Source organism: Sceloporus occidentalis, unplaced genomic scaffold (assembly GCF_023333645.1).
Source record: "Sceloporus occidentalis isolate IW3139 unplaced genomic scaffold, rSceOcc1.0.p SCAF_9, whole genome shotgun sequence".
In the NCBI taxonomy this organism is placed as follows: Eukaryota; Metazoa; Chordata; class Lepidosauria; order Squamata; family Phrynosomatidae; genus Sceloporus; species Sceloporus occidentalis.
The window spans coordinates 8,632,626-8,647,964 of NW_028316989.1; the positions used below are offsets into that span (position 1 = coordinate 8,632,626).

General features: G+C 40.9%; 1 protein-coding gene across 5 annotated transcripts in view; it reads left to right on the forward strand.

Moving 5' to 3' along the window:
* OGDH (oxoglutarate dehydrogenase) overlaps positions 1 to 12,496 on the forward strand; it is a 47,895-nt gene extending 35,399 nt beyond the window's left edge. For all 5 annotated transcript variants that reach the window (XM_089538252.1, XM_089538254.1, XM_089538251.1 and 2 more), the window contains 11 exons: positions 275 to 377; positions 779 to 907; positions 1,829 to 1,979; positions 2,679 to 2,806; positions 2,934 to 3,112; positions 3,535 to 3,606; positions 4,041 to 4,163; positions 5,639 to 5,711; positions 7,145 to 7,308; positions 7,927 to 8,081; positions 8,543 to 12,496. In XM_089538252.1, coding sequence (XP_089394378.1) covers positions 275 to 377; positions 779 to 907; positions 1,829 to 1,979; positions 2,679 to 2,806; positions 2,934 to 3,112; positions 3,535 to 3,606; positions 4,041 to 4,163; positions 5,639 to 5,711; positions 7,145 to 7,308; positions 7,927 to 8,081; positions 8,543 to 8,663 — 1,398 coding nt within the window. In that variant the 3' untranslated portion in view covers positions 8,664 to 12,496. The remainder of the gene's footprint in view (positions 1 to 274; positions 378 to 778; positions 908 to 1,828; positions 1,980 to 2,678; positions 2,807 to 2,933; positions 3,113 to 3,534; positions 3,607 to 4,040; positions 4,164 to 5,638; positions 5,712 to 7,144; positions 7,309 to 7,926; positions 8,082 to 8,542) is intronic.
* Positions 12,497 to 15,339: the final 2,843 nt, after the last annotated feature.

Sequence of the window (15,339 nt, forward strand, 5' to 3'; positions counted from 1 at the left end):
CAGTCAAGCAACTAACCAGATTGCAGCTTAATAATGTTTATTATCCCTTTTAGAAAATTACTTGCACTGGCCTGGAAAATAGTTTCAAGAACAAGGACAGTTAACCCAGCAGACCTCAGTTTAGTACACAGACAAACCTGCATCAGGCCAAAGTGGCAAACTCTGGTAGGCTGCAATGCCTAATATGATGTATATGGAAATGATCCTTGAAATGAAGTAGTGCTAAAAGTTGTACTTAATCTTGCCTCCAACTTTCATTACTTGTACATTTCAGGAGGAAATTGCCAAATATGATAAGATCTGTGAAGAGGCCCATGCCAGGTCCAAGGATGAGAAAATCCTTCACATCAAGCATTGGCTAGATTCTCCATGGCCTGGTAGGTTAATGGCTGCTTCCTGGTGGCTTTTGTTAAGGAGTCATTCTTCTGCCAAAAGGTTACACTTGCATTTTCTGGCATTAAAAGAACATATGCCCAGTATCTCCAGTACTGAAAGTTCAGTAAGAGGACCATATGATATGGGAAGCATTACACACTTGATAAACAAAAGCACTAGCAAGTGAGTAGGACTTGATCAACGAGTTTTGTCCTCCTTGCTGATGCACTGGCAAGAAATAGCCTGTTCACAGTAATTAGCTTGTCATGGTTTCTTTGCCAGCTTTCCTCTTCTCAAAAGGAAGTTGGCAGTATTCCCCTGTTGTTGTTCCAACAGGTAGAATTTGCTCCTCTTGTAAATGTTAGTCTCATCTCTTTTCATGTATTCCTCTTTACTTCTCCAGGTTTCTTCACTCTGGATGGGCAGCCCAGAAGCATGACATGCCCTTCTACTGGTCTGAATGAAGAGGATTTGGCCCATATAGGAAAAGTGGCAAGCTCAGTTCCTGTTGAAAACTTCACAATTCATGGGGGTATGACTTTCTAGATCAGTAGTCTACATGGGGCTCACTTTTAAATGATGGCTTGCACTAAAAAAAAAGGTAACACTAGACTACTCTGAGTAATAATCCTTGAGGTTACCATTGAGTGTACCTGGGATGTCAGATTCTTAGGCTGCAGGATGTCTGTCAGGGACTAGAAAATGGAGAGAACTCTGGAGAAAGAAATCTTGTAATAAAGAATTTGCTGAATACTCCAGTGTGGTAACAGTTTATAATGGGATACATTTCTGTAGTCCAGGAGCAAGATAGAGCAAATACTAGTCATGGTATGATGATAGTCCTCTTGCAGAGCCCATCATGATCTCAGGTCACAAAGGACTAATGTTTGATTTATTCTGTAGTGTGCCCAGACATATGCTTTCAAGTCGCCTGTCAACTTATAGTGACCCCATAAATTTTATAGGTTTTTCTTAGGCAAGAAATACTCAGAGATGGTTGGCCAGTTCCTTCCTCTGAAATATAGTCTATGTTACTGCAGGGATTCATAATCATCCCATGCTTACAATATCCTTGCAGATTTTATTGAAAACCCAAAAGTTCATCTACTGATAGAACATTATGTTCTCTGCTAACTCCTTCACCTTTTCTTTAATCCTTAAGTATTTCCCGTATAATAGGTCCTGCTCCACTTCAGGTTGGCTTAATTTAATTCATTAGCAAATGAAGATGGAAGGAGGTCTTACTTCAGAACAGAACCCTTCAGTACTACTCCTTCTCCACATTTTTCTTTTGCACCTGCTTTCACATTTTTATTGTATTTTCTCTTGAGCAGCAATATTTCATGGCGTCCTGACAACCATGCACTAGAATAATTAACATTGTACCTGAATCTGTAGATTCCAACTGTATAATGGAAGCAGGCAGGCTGGCAACTCTTACTTATTTCTGCAGGTTTAAGCAGGATTCTAAAAACACGTGGAGAGTTGGTTACTAATAGAACTGTAGATTGGGCCTTAGCAGAATACATGGCTTTCGGCTCTCTCCTTAAAGAGGGAATCCACATCCGACTGAGTGGACAAGATGTTGAGAGAGGAACATTCAGGTAAAGTGTTCACTTGGCTATGCTGCCACTTTTTTCATGAGACTGCAATATTTAATGTGGAGTTATAACCCTTTTAGCCATAGAAAATGTCAATTTATGTAGTACTACCAGCAGACCACAGTACTGAGGAGTTTGGTCTGCTTCTTCTACAGCTGCAAGCACAACCTTGACCAGAGAAGTATAAATCTGTTAAGGGCACACTTCTGTCTCATTAAGTGACCAAGTCTGCTGATGTCAGTAGATGCTTAACTGCACCTAACTCTCCATAGAATGAGGTTGCATGTGGGCTTCTTCTAGTTTCTCACCTGCTTATCTATATAATATGCATCTAGGAAGTGAAGTAATTGTAAATTTGAAGACTATTTTTATTCTTTTCTATGCTGGCTTCATGCCATAAATGGCTACACTTGGCCCTCCATTTTTGTGGGGTATCCGTTCTGGATCCCCCTCTGCGAAAACAGAGGCTGGCACTTATTCAAGCCCCATAGGTTTGAATGGAGCGTGCCCCCATGTGCACGGCAAGGGTGTGCACGCCCTTGCAAACAGTGGAGGTCACCCATCCGCATATATTCAAAGGCATGGATCCTAGATCCGCGCATTAGGAGGGGCGACTGTAGTATTTACCTTGCCAGGTTGGTGTAACCAATTAAATTGCATAGCACTTTAGCAACAGTTTCAGCATCTCCTATTCCTCTTCAGCCATCGACACCATGTCTTGCATGATCAGAATGTTGACAAGAGGACCTGTATTCCTATGAACCACCTGTGGCCAAATCAAGCTCCATATACAGTCTGCAATAGTTCACTGTCAGAGTATGGAGTCCTAGGTATGTATACCTTATGTTTCCATTCAGGAACTAAGAGAAGTTACTTAGATTACTGCCTAAGCCTGGCTCCTATTTTTAATTGATAATGTTCTGGAAAAGCATATGTTCTTAATTTCTGTCATTACAGGATTTGAACTAGGCTTTGCCATGGCCAGCCCTAATGCTTTAGTGCTATGGGAAGCTCAGTTTGGTGACTTTCACAATACAGCTCAGTGTATTATTGACCAGTTCATCTGTTCTGGGCAGTCCAAGTGGGTGAGACAAAACGGCATGGTTCTTCTGCTTCCCCATGGCATGGAAGGAATGGTAAGGTTGCATTCTTATCATTAACCGTCTTTATCTGTGTCTTAAGGCAAGCTTTCTTTGTCTTTTTATCTTCCACCCTTAGAAGAAAAGTCTTCACATTAAATTAGGAGAGCTGTGTTCTACCAGGCTTGTACATGACCAGAAAGAAAGAGTAATAAAACCTAGTCTTCTGGGCTTCATGGTATATTTTTAAACTGCAGTACATTTGTAGACAGTGAAGTTAAGACTCCATATTTAGAATTGCTACCATAAAGTTATGGAATAAATGTTCAGTTTCTCCTTAAAATGCTGTCTACTGCCAGTGCCAAGAAAAGTTCTTTCTAAGAGTACTGTTTAGGCAGCAATATTGATCCAGAACCTTGAAAAGTGGCAGGGGAGAGAGAGAAATTAATGTAGTTTTGAAAGCCTTCATCTGTTTGCAGGGCCCTGAGCACTCTTCTGCCAGACCAGAGCGATTCTTGCAAATGTGCAATGATGATCCAGATGTCTTCCCGGTGAGTTTCGACTGTAAGAAAGTATTTTCCATTCCTTTCTGTTATCTTCGCCTATCCAACCACAGACACTCAAGTGCTTGGGATGCTGAGAAGTGGCTTCTGGAAATATTTACAAAATATAAAACAATATATGGAATGGTTGCTCAGTGTGTTTTGGTCATAGGTAATGACCCCAGTGTCCTGAACTTTTAGTGAGAATCTTGGGGCCATCAAACTCTTCCTGTGTGATAAAAATCATACTGAATAATCTGCTAGCCATTAATGATGTCTGTATTTTATTTATTAATTTCATTTATATACCAGTACTGTACTTAAGAAAAGTGATTAATTCTATATTTTACAACTGAGTGTGTTTAGGAGGTTGGCTGCTTTAGCCATGTGCTATGCATGTAGTTCTTTCCGACTTTTGAACCCTCGTTATCATCCTTCTGCAGAAACTAGATGACTTTGATGTGCGTCAGCTGTACGACTGCAATTGGATTGTAGTGAACTGTTCCACGCCAGCAAACTTTTTCCATGTTGTGCGGAGGCAGATACTTCTCCCCTTCCGGAAGCCGGTCAGTATGAAGAATGACTTCCTTGACACGAAAGGGGCATATACTTTCCCCTCCTCCCTCCCATAGTTTTCCAGCTCTAATTAGGGAGTTAAGCCAAGTAGAGCAACACATGATACCAGTGAGATGGTGAAATGACTTTAAACTTGTATGTCGAAGGTTATTTTGCTCCACTCTTTTATCACTGCATCAAGCAAAGATAAATCCCTGTTGTAAGAGAAGTAAAACTGGACCTCTAAAAGCAGGAACCTGAAAGAAATGGAGTGGTTCTTACTAACCAGGCCCCTCCTTGGTAACTTTTGCTTATTTTGCAATTGCTGCTATTTGGGGTTTTTTTACAGTATCTCATTCAATGGCTTTTCTGTTTCTAAATGTAGATGCTTGTGCACTAAAATATTTTGTTTTTTTGCAGACTACATGCATTGGGCATCTGTCTTTCTTAACTTTTAATGAGACCCTTGCACATAAATTTATTGGGGAGCAGCTGTACTTTATTGATATGTTTCACTGAAAAAGCTAGGTTTATATAATTAGATTTTTGTCCCATCTTTCATCAGTGATTAAAAATTAATTTTCAAATTGTAGTAGAAAACACACACACACACACCAGGCCCCTCCCCCTAACCAGCAGCCAGTGACCTCCCCTCCAAAAAAACACACAACTTGAATTCAGATCTTCTGTCTCTGAGGATAGACATTCCACTCAGCCCCTACGGTTGCATCAAAACATTCCCTCCTTGAGTTTCCCATGAATTTCTCTTAACTTTCCCAATCCCACTTTGAAATCATCTTAATTAGTGACCAATGTATGCCCTGTGTCAGTGAATTCCACTTACGCAATTGCGGCATGCATTAGCTGCAGTCAGGATACAACAAGTCAGAGAACTGTATACTTTCAGCTTTTTTTCTGTGGTTGGTTGATCATGTTCTTTGAACATGGGTTCTTAATTATGGCAAATCAATTCTCAATGAATAAGGCATGATTAAAAAGCCTGCACCCTGCTATCTGTACTCTGCATTTCTGCATAAATAATGCTTTCCGAGTAGCCCTGGGTCTGTTTCTGGGTACAATCAGCCCTCGGTGTCCACAGACTTGCCTGTGTTGTCCCCAGTGGCAGCGCGTGCACTCAACTGTGCCACCATTAAGTTCTGCTGTCCCAATGGTGGCGCACCGCCATGGGACAATGGGGAGTGTCCCTAATGGCAGCGCAGCTGCGTACATACCATTGGAGACAACTTGGGTTTCAACATCCGTGGATTTTGGTATCCATGGGGGGGGGGGTGTGTGTCTGGAACAGATCCCTCACAGATGCCAAAGGCCGACTGTACTTAAAAATGCAACTTCTGTGTATAATAGACTTCAGGTTATTAGACTTTTATTTATTAACTGCTGGATGTTAATACAATAAATCAGTGCTTATTGAGAAATTGTTTCAGTGCCAGTGTTGATACTAAATCTGGAATCTTTCGTTTTTCAGCTCATAGTCTTCACTCCAAAGTCATTGTTGCGTCATCCTGAAGCTCGGTCCAGCTTTGATGACATGTTGGCAGGTACAGTAGGCTTGAGAACGAGTTCAGAAAAGTTCAGTGTATTCCCTTGCCAGATGGCAAACACATGATGTGGCAGTCAGGTCAGGAAATGGTTGTCTTGCTTTTGGGCAGAAACTGAGCTAGTCTTCATGTTCCAACAAGACAGCAAATTTGGTGCTGCCTTCTTAAGCCATAGCTGAAGTCTTGTTTCCAGACCTTGCTTCCCCTGTATGCTAGTTACTGAAGAGCAAGCCATATTCCTAAAAAGCTTCCCTTATGAGACCCCTAAAGGGATTTGCTTCCTTTTCTAGCTCTGTATATTGCTATCAGGAAAATATATTTTAGTAATATCAAGAACTTTCTGACAGTAAGAGCTGCTTGACAGTGAAACAGACTACCTCAGAAGGCTGTGAGTTTGCCTTCATTCAATGTTTTAAACATAGGTTAGGTGGTCTGTGAATTTCCTGTGTTGACAGAAGGTTAGACTAGATTACCTTGTGGGTTAACTTTAAGCGCTACAGTTCTACTGTGAAACAGCCCTCACCTTGGTATCTTTTCATCCTTGATTGAATACAGGATACTTTCTCAAATGGCACTTTAAATAAAGAAAGAATTGTAACAGTAATTTATTTGAGCCAATGGGATTTTAAACACCAGTGGTGCTAAAACTCTAGTCAGTCTAGCAATTTGATTACAAAGAGATCATTGGGAGTAGTGGCTCTTCATAACAAGATTAGCAAAATCATAAATGTACCACAGTGCCACATTGTCTGCCTTGAGGGGATTGTGACTTTTGAAGAGGGTGGAGCAGTATTGTAATTGTGGATCTTCTGTGTGGACATAGACAAGGATGTCAACCTGAAGGGGCATCGTGTGCTAGAAACAGTGGTATCTCATTTACTGCAGATTTGGAAGTCTTGGAACCCAGGTCCAAGGGGATCCCTTTGAGACTTTGCTCCTTCTCTGAAAAACAGCATGTTTGAGAAACAATGTCTTACTTCTTACTTGGGGCCCCTTGAAAAGAGATCCATAGACCAGTACCAATGCTCCACAACTACATGTGTCTATCCTTGGACAGCCAGGAACTAGCACTGCCCAAAGTATTCTTGCACAGCTTTCTCTAGTTCTTCAGTAATAATATTGCAGAATCACATTGCGGGGGTTAAATTATTTAGTCTTGCTTTTGCATAAATGTTATAGCATCACCAAATAGACTGACCTGTGTCCATCAAGATCAATTATCTATTGGGGAGAAGTTCATTAGCTTTAACTGTGACATATAAGTAAGCCCAACAGCTTCCCTTGTCCCTACAGCTTTTTCTGGTTTCCCTCTGTTGAATTATAGTTTGTGAGCTCCTGAGGGCAGGACTTCTTCTCATACTCTTTAAAGTGCTATGCACATTAGTGGGGCGATAAAGCTATACAGAATTACAACAACCTGTGCTCCATTGCAGGCACACATTTCCAGCGTATTATTCCAGAAAATGGTGTTGCTGCACAAAATCCAGAGGGTGTGAAGCGAATCCTCTTCTGCACTGGCAAAGTGTATTATGATCTCACTAGAGAGCGGAAGGTCCGGGAGATGGAAGCAGATGTAGCCATTACTCGGGTGGAGCAGGTATGGCATTTGTAGGAAATATATTTCTAAAATGGGCAGTGTGGAGCTGCAATACGGCTTTCTGAAGTCAGAAATTTAATTGTTCCAGGTCTTTGCTTTAAACTCAAAGAAAATTTAGGACCCCAAGTATTCCTATGGAGACAGTAAAATCCCACTATAGGGCAAATTCTAATAATGGTAGCTGAATTGTTCAGGCTAAAGAAATGGAGCAATTTCTCAGTAAGATTTTCTAAAGGTTTATAAAAAAGTAGCTAGCTTTGCGAACAGTCTCTGTTTTAATGGTGTTTTGCAGCAGTCTGCAGAATACTTGAGCATTCAAGGGGGACTGTACAGATGAGAAGAAAAGGGCAACTAGATGCTCTGCTCTCCCGAGCCCTAATTTTGTTCCCAGGCTGCTGCAAAGCAGCGGTCTGTACCGGGCCCAAGTCTGCAATGAGCAAGTGAGCATCTCCAAGTAGTTTATGTAGGTGAAGTGCTGTAGCCTCGCTCCTTACTGCTTAAAACTTGTGAACCAGAGGCAGTCTTTTCTCCATGACAATTTGTGTGTGCTGTTGACTGCTCAAAAGCCATTATGGACCAGATGTCTTTTTTATTTTTATTTTTTTGCATTCCTTATAGTTATCACCATTCCCCTTTGACCTCCTGTTGAAGGAGTTCCATAAATACCCCAATGCAGACCTGGTTTGGTGTCAAGAAGAGCACAAAAACCAAGGATATTATGATTATGTAAAGCCTAGACTTCGCACAACCATCGACCGTGCAAAACCAGTGTGGTAAGCTACCCCTTCTGATTATCCTATGGTCAGGAGATAAGGGCATGTTTTCTGCCTTACTTCTGGAGGGGGTATAGGTCCAAATGATGCATACGTTTGAGTATAAGAGTGAGAAAATGAAAAAACTAGGCTTAATTTTTAATTATTAAGCTCGACTGGGTGTGTGCTGGAATTTCAATGGATCTATTTAATTCCTGGTTGATGGGGAACCCCATGTGCACTGAGGGAAGAGGAATGATGCAGCCTGGGGAAAGAGGGTAAAGGAAGTGTGGCACCAACTCAGCCAAAGCATAGCTGGAATAGCAGCCCAACCATTATTTCCTGGCAGCTGACCCAAGAGGGGAAGACTACAGGGAACCAAAGTGCAAAGCACTATGTTGAATCACACAATGTATGTGGTTGTAGGTAAGCATGTAAATTTTCAGCATCATATTTCTGTTTTCTTCCTTTTCTTGTTCCAGGTATGCTGGACGTGAACCTGCTGCAGCACCAGCCACAGGCAACAAAAAGACTCACCTGACTGAACTGCAGCGCCTCTTGGACACTGCCTTCAACCTCGACTCTTTCAAGGGCTTGTCTTAGATAACACTTGGAAATGGTTCTGCAGCACACTGTGTGTTCTGTCCAGCTATGTTCCCTTTATTTCCATGTCCTTAATTATAAACCTTGTAAACTAACTTAAGGCACCCATTATTAATCTTTCATTTACTGTTGAGGAACTGCCTTTTCAGTGACCCTTGTCTGGAATGCTTGTAATAAGTTTTCTCTTTCAAGTGCTGTTGCTTGCACCTCTGGAACAGTATGGTTTCACTCCAATCCAGTCCTGTGTCCTTCCTGAAAACCCCAGATTAGCCAACTTCCCTAAGTCCTAGAATTAGGACTTTAATGGACTAACCTTTGCTTTCCAAATGGGTCTCTGTGCTGGAAATTGTGATGGCTCCAGGTAATGCAGAAGTCATTATTTCTAACCTCTAGGTGTGGGCAATGCTTTTGAATTCCAGTGCCTACCTGGAGGGACAAGGGCTATGGTGGCCTTCCTAGTCCCTTTGCCTCTCTAGAACCATTTGATCTGGCATAGATCTTCCCTTGTATGATAAAATTCCTTTTCTTTAAGCTGTACAACCCAAGCACTGAAATCCAGGGCAAGCATCCTGAAGAATTGCTCCTCTTTCCTATGTCTTAGTAGTCTAGCATTGAACACCCAGACAGCCAAATTCAAACATTCTTCTTCAGAAGGTTTCTTTCCTTTTTCGAAAAAGATGGAGTAACACAACCAGGCACTGAGCTGCTTCCTTTGTTTTGAAACTTGCAGCCCTTAGTAATCGTATTTCACATCTTAGTTAGGAATCCATGGTGTCCAGTGATTCTGTCATATAACCACCATAGCCTTTTTTGTATATTAAGCTTCAGGTCTGCTTAGCCTTTTGACTCTTTCTCTGCAGCTAGAGCTAGCTATTCTTGGAAATACATAAAGATTAGTTAGGTTCACACAGACTTACGTCTCCGATAGGAAAAGTTGTTATTAATGCTTAAACCTCAGCATTGTGCATCTTTGTTCTTAGTAATGAGAGAGAGAGAAAAGCTGCATTTGAGGCTCAGTTATATCACTGGAGCAAGATGACCGTTTTCCATCACAGAGTAGAGACATGTTGAACTTTTCTTTCATTTCTGGCAAATGGGATCACATTTTACTGTACACTTGTTTCAAACATTTCTTCCATAATGATCACTTCAGTGCTTATTAGTTCAGCAGTGTTTTAAATGTTTCGTTGTGCATATAGATTTAACAGATAAAAGACATTTTAAGTCAATGTAAAACCTGTAAAGACATCTGGATCATGCAAGCCTAGCATTGTCAATCTATATCCTGCAAGAAACATTTAAATCAATGTTTCTGTACACAACTTTCTATCCACAGAATTACTTGTCTAGTAGGCTCAAACGGATAAAAAGTTCTAATGTTTGTTGCTGCTGGGCTTGGCTCATGTTCTTCTAGTTCTGCAAGCCTAGAATAGAAGCAAAGGTTAAAATTACATGCACTTTTGACTGCAGGGGTAGCTTAATACCTGCTTTTCACTGAGAAGCTGTGCAACCCAGGAGCTAACACAGTCCATGGAGGGAAGCCCTCAATGTTGAAACTGGTCAGCTATGTGTTATCTGGAGGTATACCCTCTTTCTATGAGCCTCTCCAGCTCTGTGTCCTCCTGCCAAAGCTTGGGCCCTTTCAGGAGGGTCTTCTCAGTAATCTAATGACAGCCCAAAGCTGATGGATTCCATGTGAACCTGAATGTTTCTATTTCCTCATTAATATGCACAATGGAATGTATTGCCTGCCCTTGGCAGCATTAATTTTCTTCATGTTCTACATGATGATTTTAGGCTTGGAAACAACCAATTCACTGCACACACAAACACTTATGGCCTTTGTGTCAGGATTTGATGGCTTTTATTATCCATTGCTGACAACTGGCAGCTGCTTCTAACCACAGTAATGATGCAGTGTTCTTCTGGTAGTAGAATGTATCTCAGTGCTTTGGCTGTGTACCTTCTTTTTGGCTTCACACGATTGGCACAGTGTCATGTAGTGGCAGTGTCAGCAGTGATTTGATTTGGCAAGGACATTCAAGAGATAAAATCCTGAATCAAATTGCAGCTGCATTGGACAGATCGCACAGCACCCACAGAATCACACATCGTCTTAAGTCTGTGTCTGTTCTGTGTCAGTCTCCTAAGCAAAAGTTCATGAGAGGAGTGGGATCTGAACCTGCTTCCATACTCTATTGGAGCCCCTATTGTGCCCCAAACATTACTTGTCTTTCTGGCTGTCTTCAGTGGGAGATGTCCAGTTCTGCTCCATCTGGTTAACCTAAGCATTATGAAAAGGAGTACAGTTTCTTCTGTCCTCTAGATTTCTTCTGTAAAAACTTTTCTGTAATAGAAATATCTGTGCTGCTTCACTAGTGGGAACAGCACACTCCAAAAATGATGCCCACTGTTGGAGAGGGACAGTGTCAAGATGTGTGTTTTTATGGTTACTCCAAGTGGGACTGCAGCCTTTTATTCCTCTGCTCTGCAGAAGGAAAAGGTTGGTGTTGCCAAAGCAGTGGCTAGTGAGAGAGGAAGGTTGCCTATTCTAGACTAGCACTACCCTGGAGCTCCCCTCACATTCACAGCCTGACTTATTTATTTTGGTTTCAAAAAGAACATCAAACAGATAATGTGTCTGGCTTAAACAATAAAGCCTGGTCTTCTGGCCAAAGTGTATTCAGCTTGCTCAATTGTCTGAGATTCATTCTTTTCACCTAGTACAAGAGACACATCCCCTTTTTGGAGGCAAGTGGAATGGAAATCAAATAATGGTGCATTTGTACTGCAATTTTGCATGCTTACTGCGAAAGTGTTTAATAAAATGGCTTGAACAGTGGCAGGCAAAATCATTACCTATGCTTGTTTGAGTTGTTTGTTCCAGTTGCTTTTTTTGAGTTCATCCTGACCCTGGATTGGAAGCCAACCATCTCTAAACAATCTCACTAAAATTTGAATGTCATTTTGAAGTGTCCCTACCTTCAGAAGGGTTATGTGGCTTTTTACTCAGCATTCTTCAATTCTGTACAATGTGAAGAGAGTCAGTGTTAACTACCCCTTCAAAATGTATGTTTGGTTCTTCATCACCTGGGGGAGGCACATCTTTGTAAGCAGTCCCTCAGCATCCAGAGATTTCGGGGCTGGTGCTATAGGCTTAATCTGTCACCAAATATAAGAAGGTGCTGTGACATTGGACTTAGGAAAATTTGACTAATGTTTAGAAATCCCAGCTGCAGAGTTGTAGATAACTCTGTCTATAAGGTTAGAGGAATACTGTATTAGCAGTAGCAGCCACAACTGAAGGTCAGTAGAGTGGATTTCACTTGACTTGTCCAAGAGAGTTGGGGGCCATATTAAGATGCTTAATAAGTGTTTTTAAAGCTGCTGTCACTGGCTTTTGGATAACAGGAATCAAGGATTACATATCATGTCTTGCTGAAAAATTCTGCAGCCGAATATAGAAAATAGCTTATTTTAAGGGAAAATGGGGGTTTTTTTTCTGATATGATCCCACAGAGACTGGATCTTTAAGTACAATGGCAAAAGAACACAATGGCATCATATATTGGCACTATTAAACTAAGACAGTTTGATTAGCATTAGAACTGCAACTTTTTATTGAGTGATCGGTTTGATTTAAAACCTGGGAATCAAAAGTTGGATCCATTAGTATAAATTTATATTAATACAAATATTGATAAAAGTTGTGAATGGCAGGCACCATTGTAAGACACATTCTTCTCCTTTTCCCTCATACATGAGGGAACAAATATTTTAAAATGATATTTCTTCTGTTATATGTATCATCTATAAACAGTTTGCATCTTTTATATTTGAATAAACACATTTGTCATTTGTTCAGTACATCAGTTAAAACCCAGGTATTGTGAAACACCAGGCTCTTCACAAAAGTGAAAAGCCTCCTATCCAGGCAGCTCAAATTCGAAACAGAAATTGGCAGATATGCCTTGGAAACCAGCCAAGAGGAGCTTCCATTCCAGAGCAAAATAGCTTCAGCAGGTGATTTTTGTCAGCACTGCACAGCATGCAAGGAAGAGGTAAGCTTCTTCATCTGCTGTGGTCCTAATTTTACCTTTGTTGAAGTTGGGGGCACAGCATGCATTTAAAAACCAAAGCACAGACACAAATGTGAAGATCGGTTTAGCCACAGTGTGTGGTCGAGCCTTCAAGATAGATTAGCTGAAGGAAAATTCAGATTTCTTCCCTTTGCTAATGTGGAATGGATTTGCTCATTCTTGGCAGACATCAGGGAGCAATGATACTGTAAGTTACTCATTGATCTTAATTCTTCCTCCACAGTCCCTTTCTTGTATGAGAGATTCCAGGGTCATATCTGTCATAAAGTATTGAGAGAAACCCAATGATTTTTTTTTTTTTGCCTTTAGCTTCCTTTAATCTAAGCCCTACTATTTCCAGTCATTGTTCAGTGTAGTCATTATTAGGAGGCATGATGCAAATGAACTAACTGAAAAGAAATCATATCCTGAAATCCCTTGTTTGCTCTGATTTCCCAAAAACACCCCTAAATACTTGACTGGAGTGGAAATATGAGCTGAGAGATCTGAAGTTCAAATTTTGTCTTTTTTTCTATGTGTGGCTTAACATCACTGTTTTTGCCTCTAACTTTTCCTGCTCTCCCATTTGCAACAGTAGTAGTGCCAGCCTACTCAATGGGGCTGTTAAAACTACAAATGAAAGTATGATTCATGTATTAGCAATTGGCATTATTGTTAAAAACAGCTGAAGTTAAAAAAAAATGTAAATACTTCTGAAGTCAAGCTGTGCTGTATTAGAATGCCCCTTTTTGAAAGCATTTCTGATGCAAAGCAATAAAGGCTAACCTCCCATCTTATTCTTTAGAGTGATGCAAAACAGAGGAGCTCAGCTATTAACTTACAACAGCAGTACCATTGGTGTAGTGCTTGGTTAATTTAAGGTAGGAAAGGACTTGTAAGCCTGAAAAACAACATTTAACACAAGAAGAGCAAATACATATATGTGAATAACTTTCCAACTGGATAGACCAATCTTTTTGTTTGAAGTACCTGAAGTATTCCTCTTGCATCCTCTACAGAAGGACTTAAATTATAGTAGTATTTGTGCTTTTAAATTAGCATGTGCTTCTCTGTCTCGTTCTTTGTCTTCCTGGCAATGGAGTTCGTCTTTTTTTGCAATATATAAACAACCACCCTCTTTTAAAGTTAGTGATAGGAGCCAGAGTTGCACAATGGTTTGAGTGTTGGACTAAGACACTAGGAGACCAGGGTTCAAATCTCCACTCAGCCATGGAAACCCACTGTATTGTCTTGGACAAGGCACACTCTCTCAGCCTTAGAGGAAGGCAAGGGCAAATCCCCTCTGTCAAGCAAACCCTGTGATAGGTTCACCTTAGGGGTCTCCATAAGTCAGAAATGACTGGAAGGCATAGAACAACAACAGAGTAAAGGAATTCTGTAAAATATAAAAACAACTGGCATCTGGACTGAGGACCTGTATTCTGTGCTTCTTGAACTCTATTGGAATATGAATGTAGTTCCCATAGCAACTGGCTGCTACTTTTAGGGAAGGGAAGGTTCCTGGCTAGGTTTATAGCAGCCTCCAAATGTGTGCTTTTTCCAAATGCAATTTCAGAGAGTTGGGTTAAAATAAAAAAAGCAAAACAAATGTGCCACTAAATGTGCACGCAGTTGCATGAGCGCACCCTTTGCAAATGAGCACACTACAGTAGGAGTTGTATGTGTGTAGGTGCCTCGCATTGATCACAAAAAGCGATGGAATGCTCTCAGAGACACTGGAGTGCCAATACGTTAGATACTCCTGATGAGAAATCTGTACTCAAGACAAGAGACCGCTGTTAGAATAGAATATGGAGAAAACAGAATGATCCCCAGTAGGCAAAGGAGTCGGGCAAAACTGCATATTATTACTCTACTTCTTTAACTTGTATGCAGAAAACATCATATGAAGAACTGCATTAGTCCTAGAAGGTGGAGGAAGGAAGGTAGGAGGAACATCAACAATCGAAGATATGCAGATGACACCATGCAACTAGCAGAAAGCATCATAGACCTGGAGCAACTACTAAGGAAGATCAAGGAAGAAAGTGCAGAGCCAGGCCTGCAGCTTGTAAATCCAAAATGTACTTATTATTCAAAGGGGTAATTAATTAGCTCAAACGACAGCTGCGAGAGAGCTTCTGGCAACAAAAGCCTGTGTATAATGGTTCCAAAAAACTGAACTTCCAAAATGGAAGTTCCAAATTTAGTTTTATTTATAACAGCAAAAGGGAAATCAACTTGCACACAAACACACACACTCACACACCCATACAAGAACTAATGATATAAAAGGTGTTAGCAGACACTGATCTTCAGGATTGCAATGGGTGAAACTGTACCAGTTCTAGAAGGAAAGTTTTTGGTTGAGTATTCTGTGAAGTGAAATGGCTCAGCAGCTGCCTGTGGATCCAGCAATGCTGAGGAGTCAAGGGAGATACTGTCAAGGTGTCTGTATGACCTTTATAGGGCAAAATCTATCCCAGGGGCAATTTTGGGACTGGAATGAATTTTCCAGGTGAGAAAATGAGCAAGGAAGTTGAGGATTTCCCGGCCATCCACACAGATGTACCTTATCAAAGGCAAATATCTCCTGA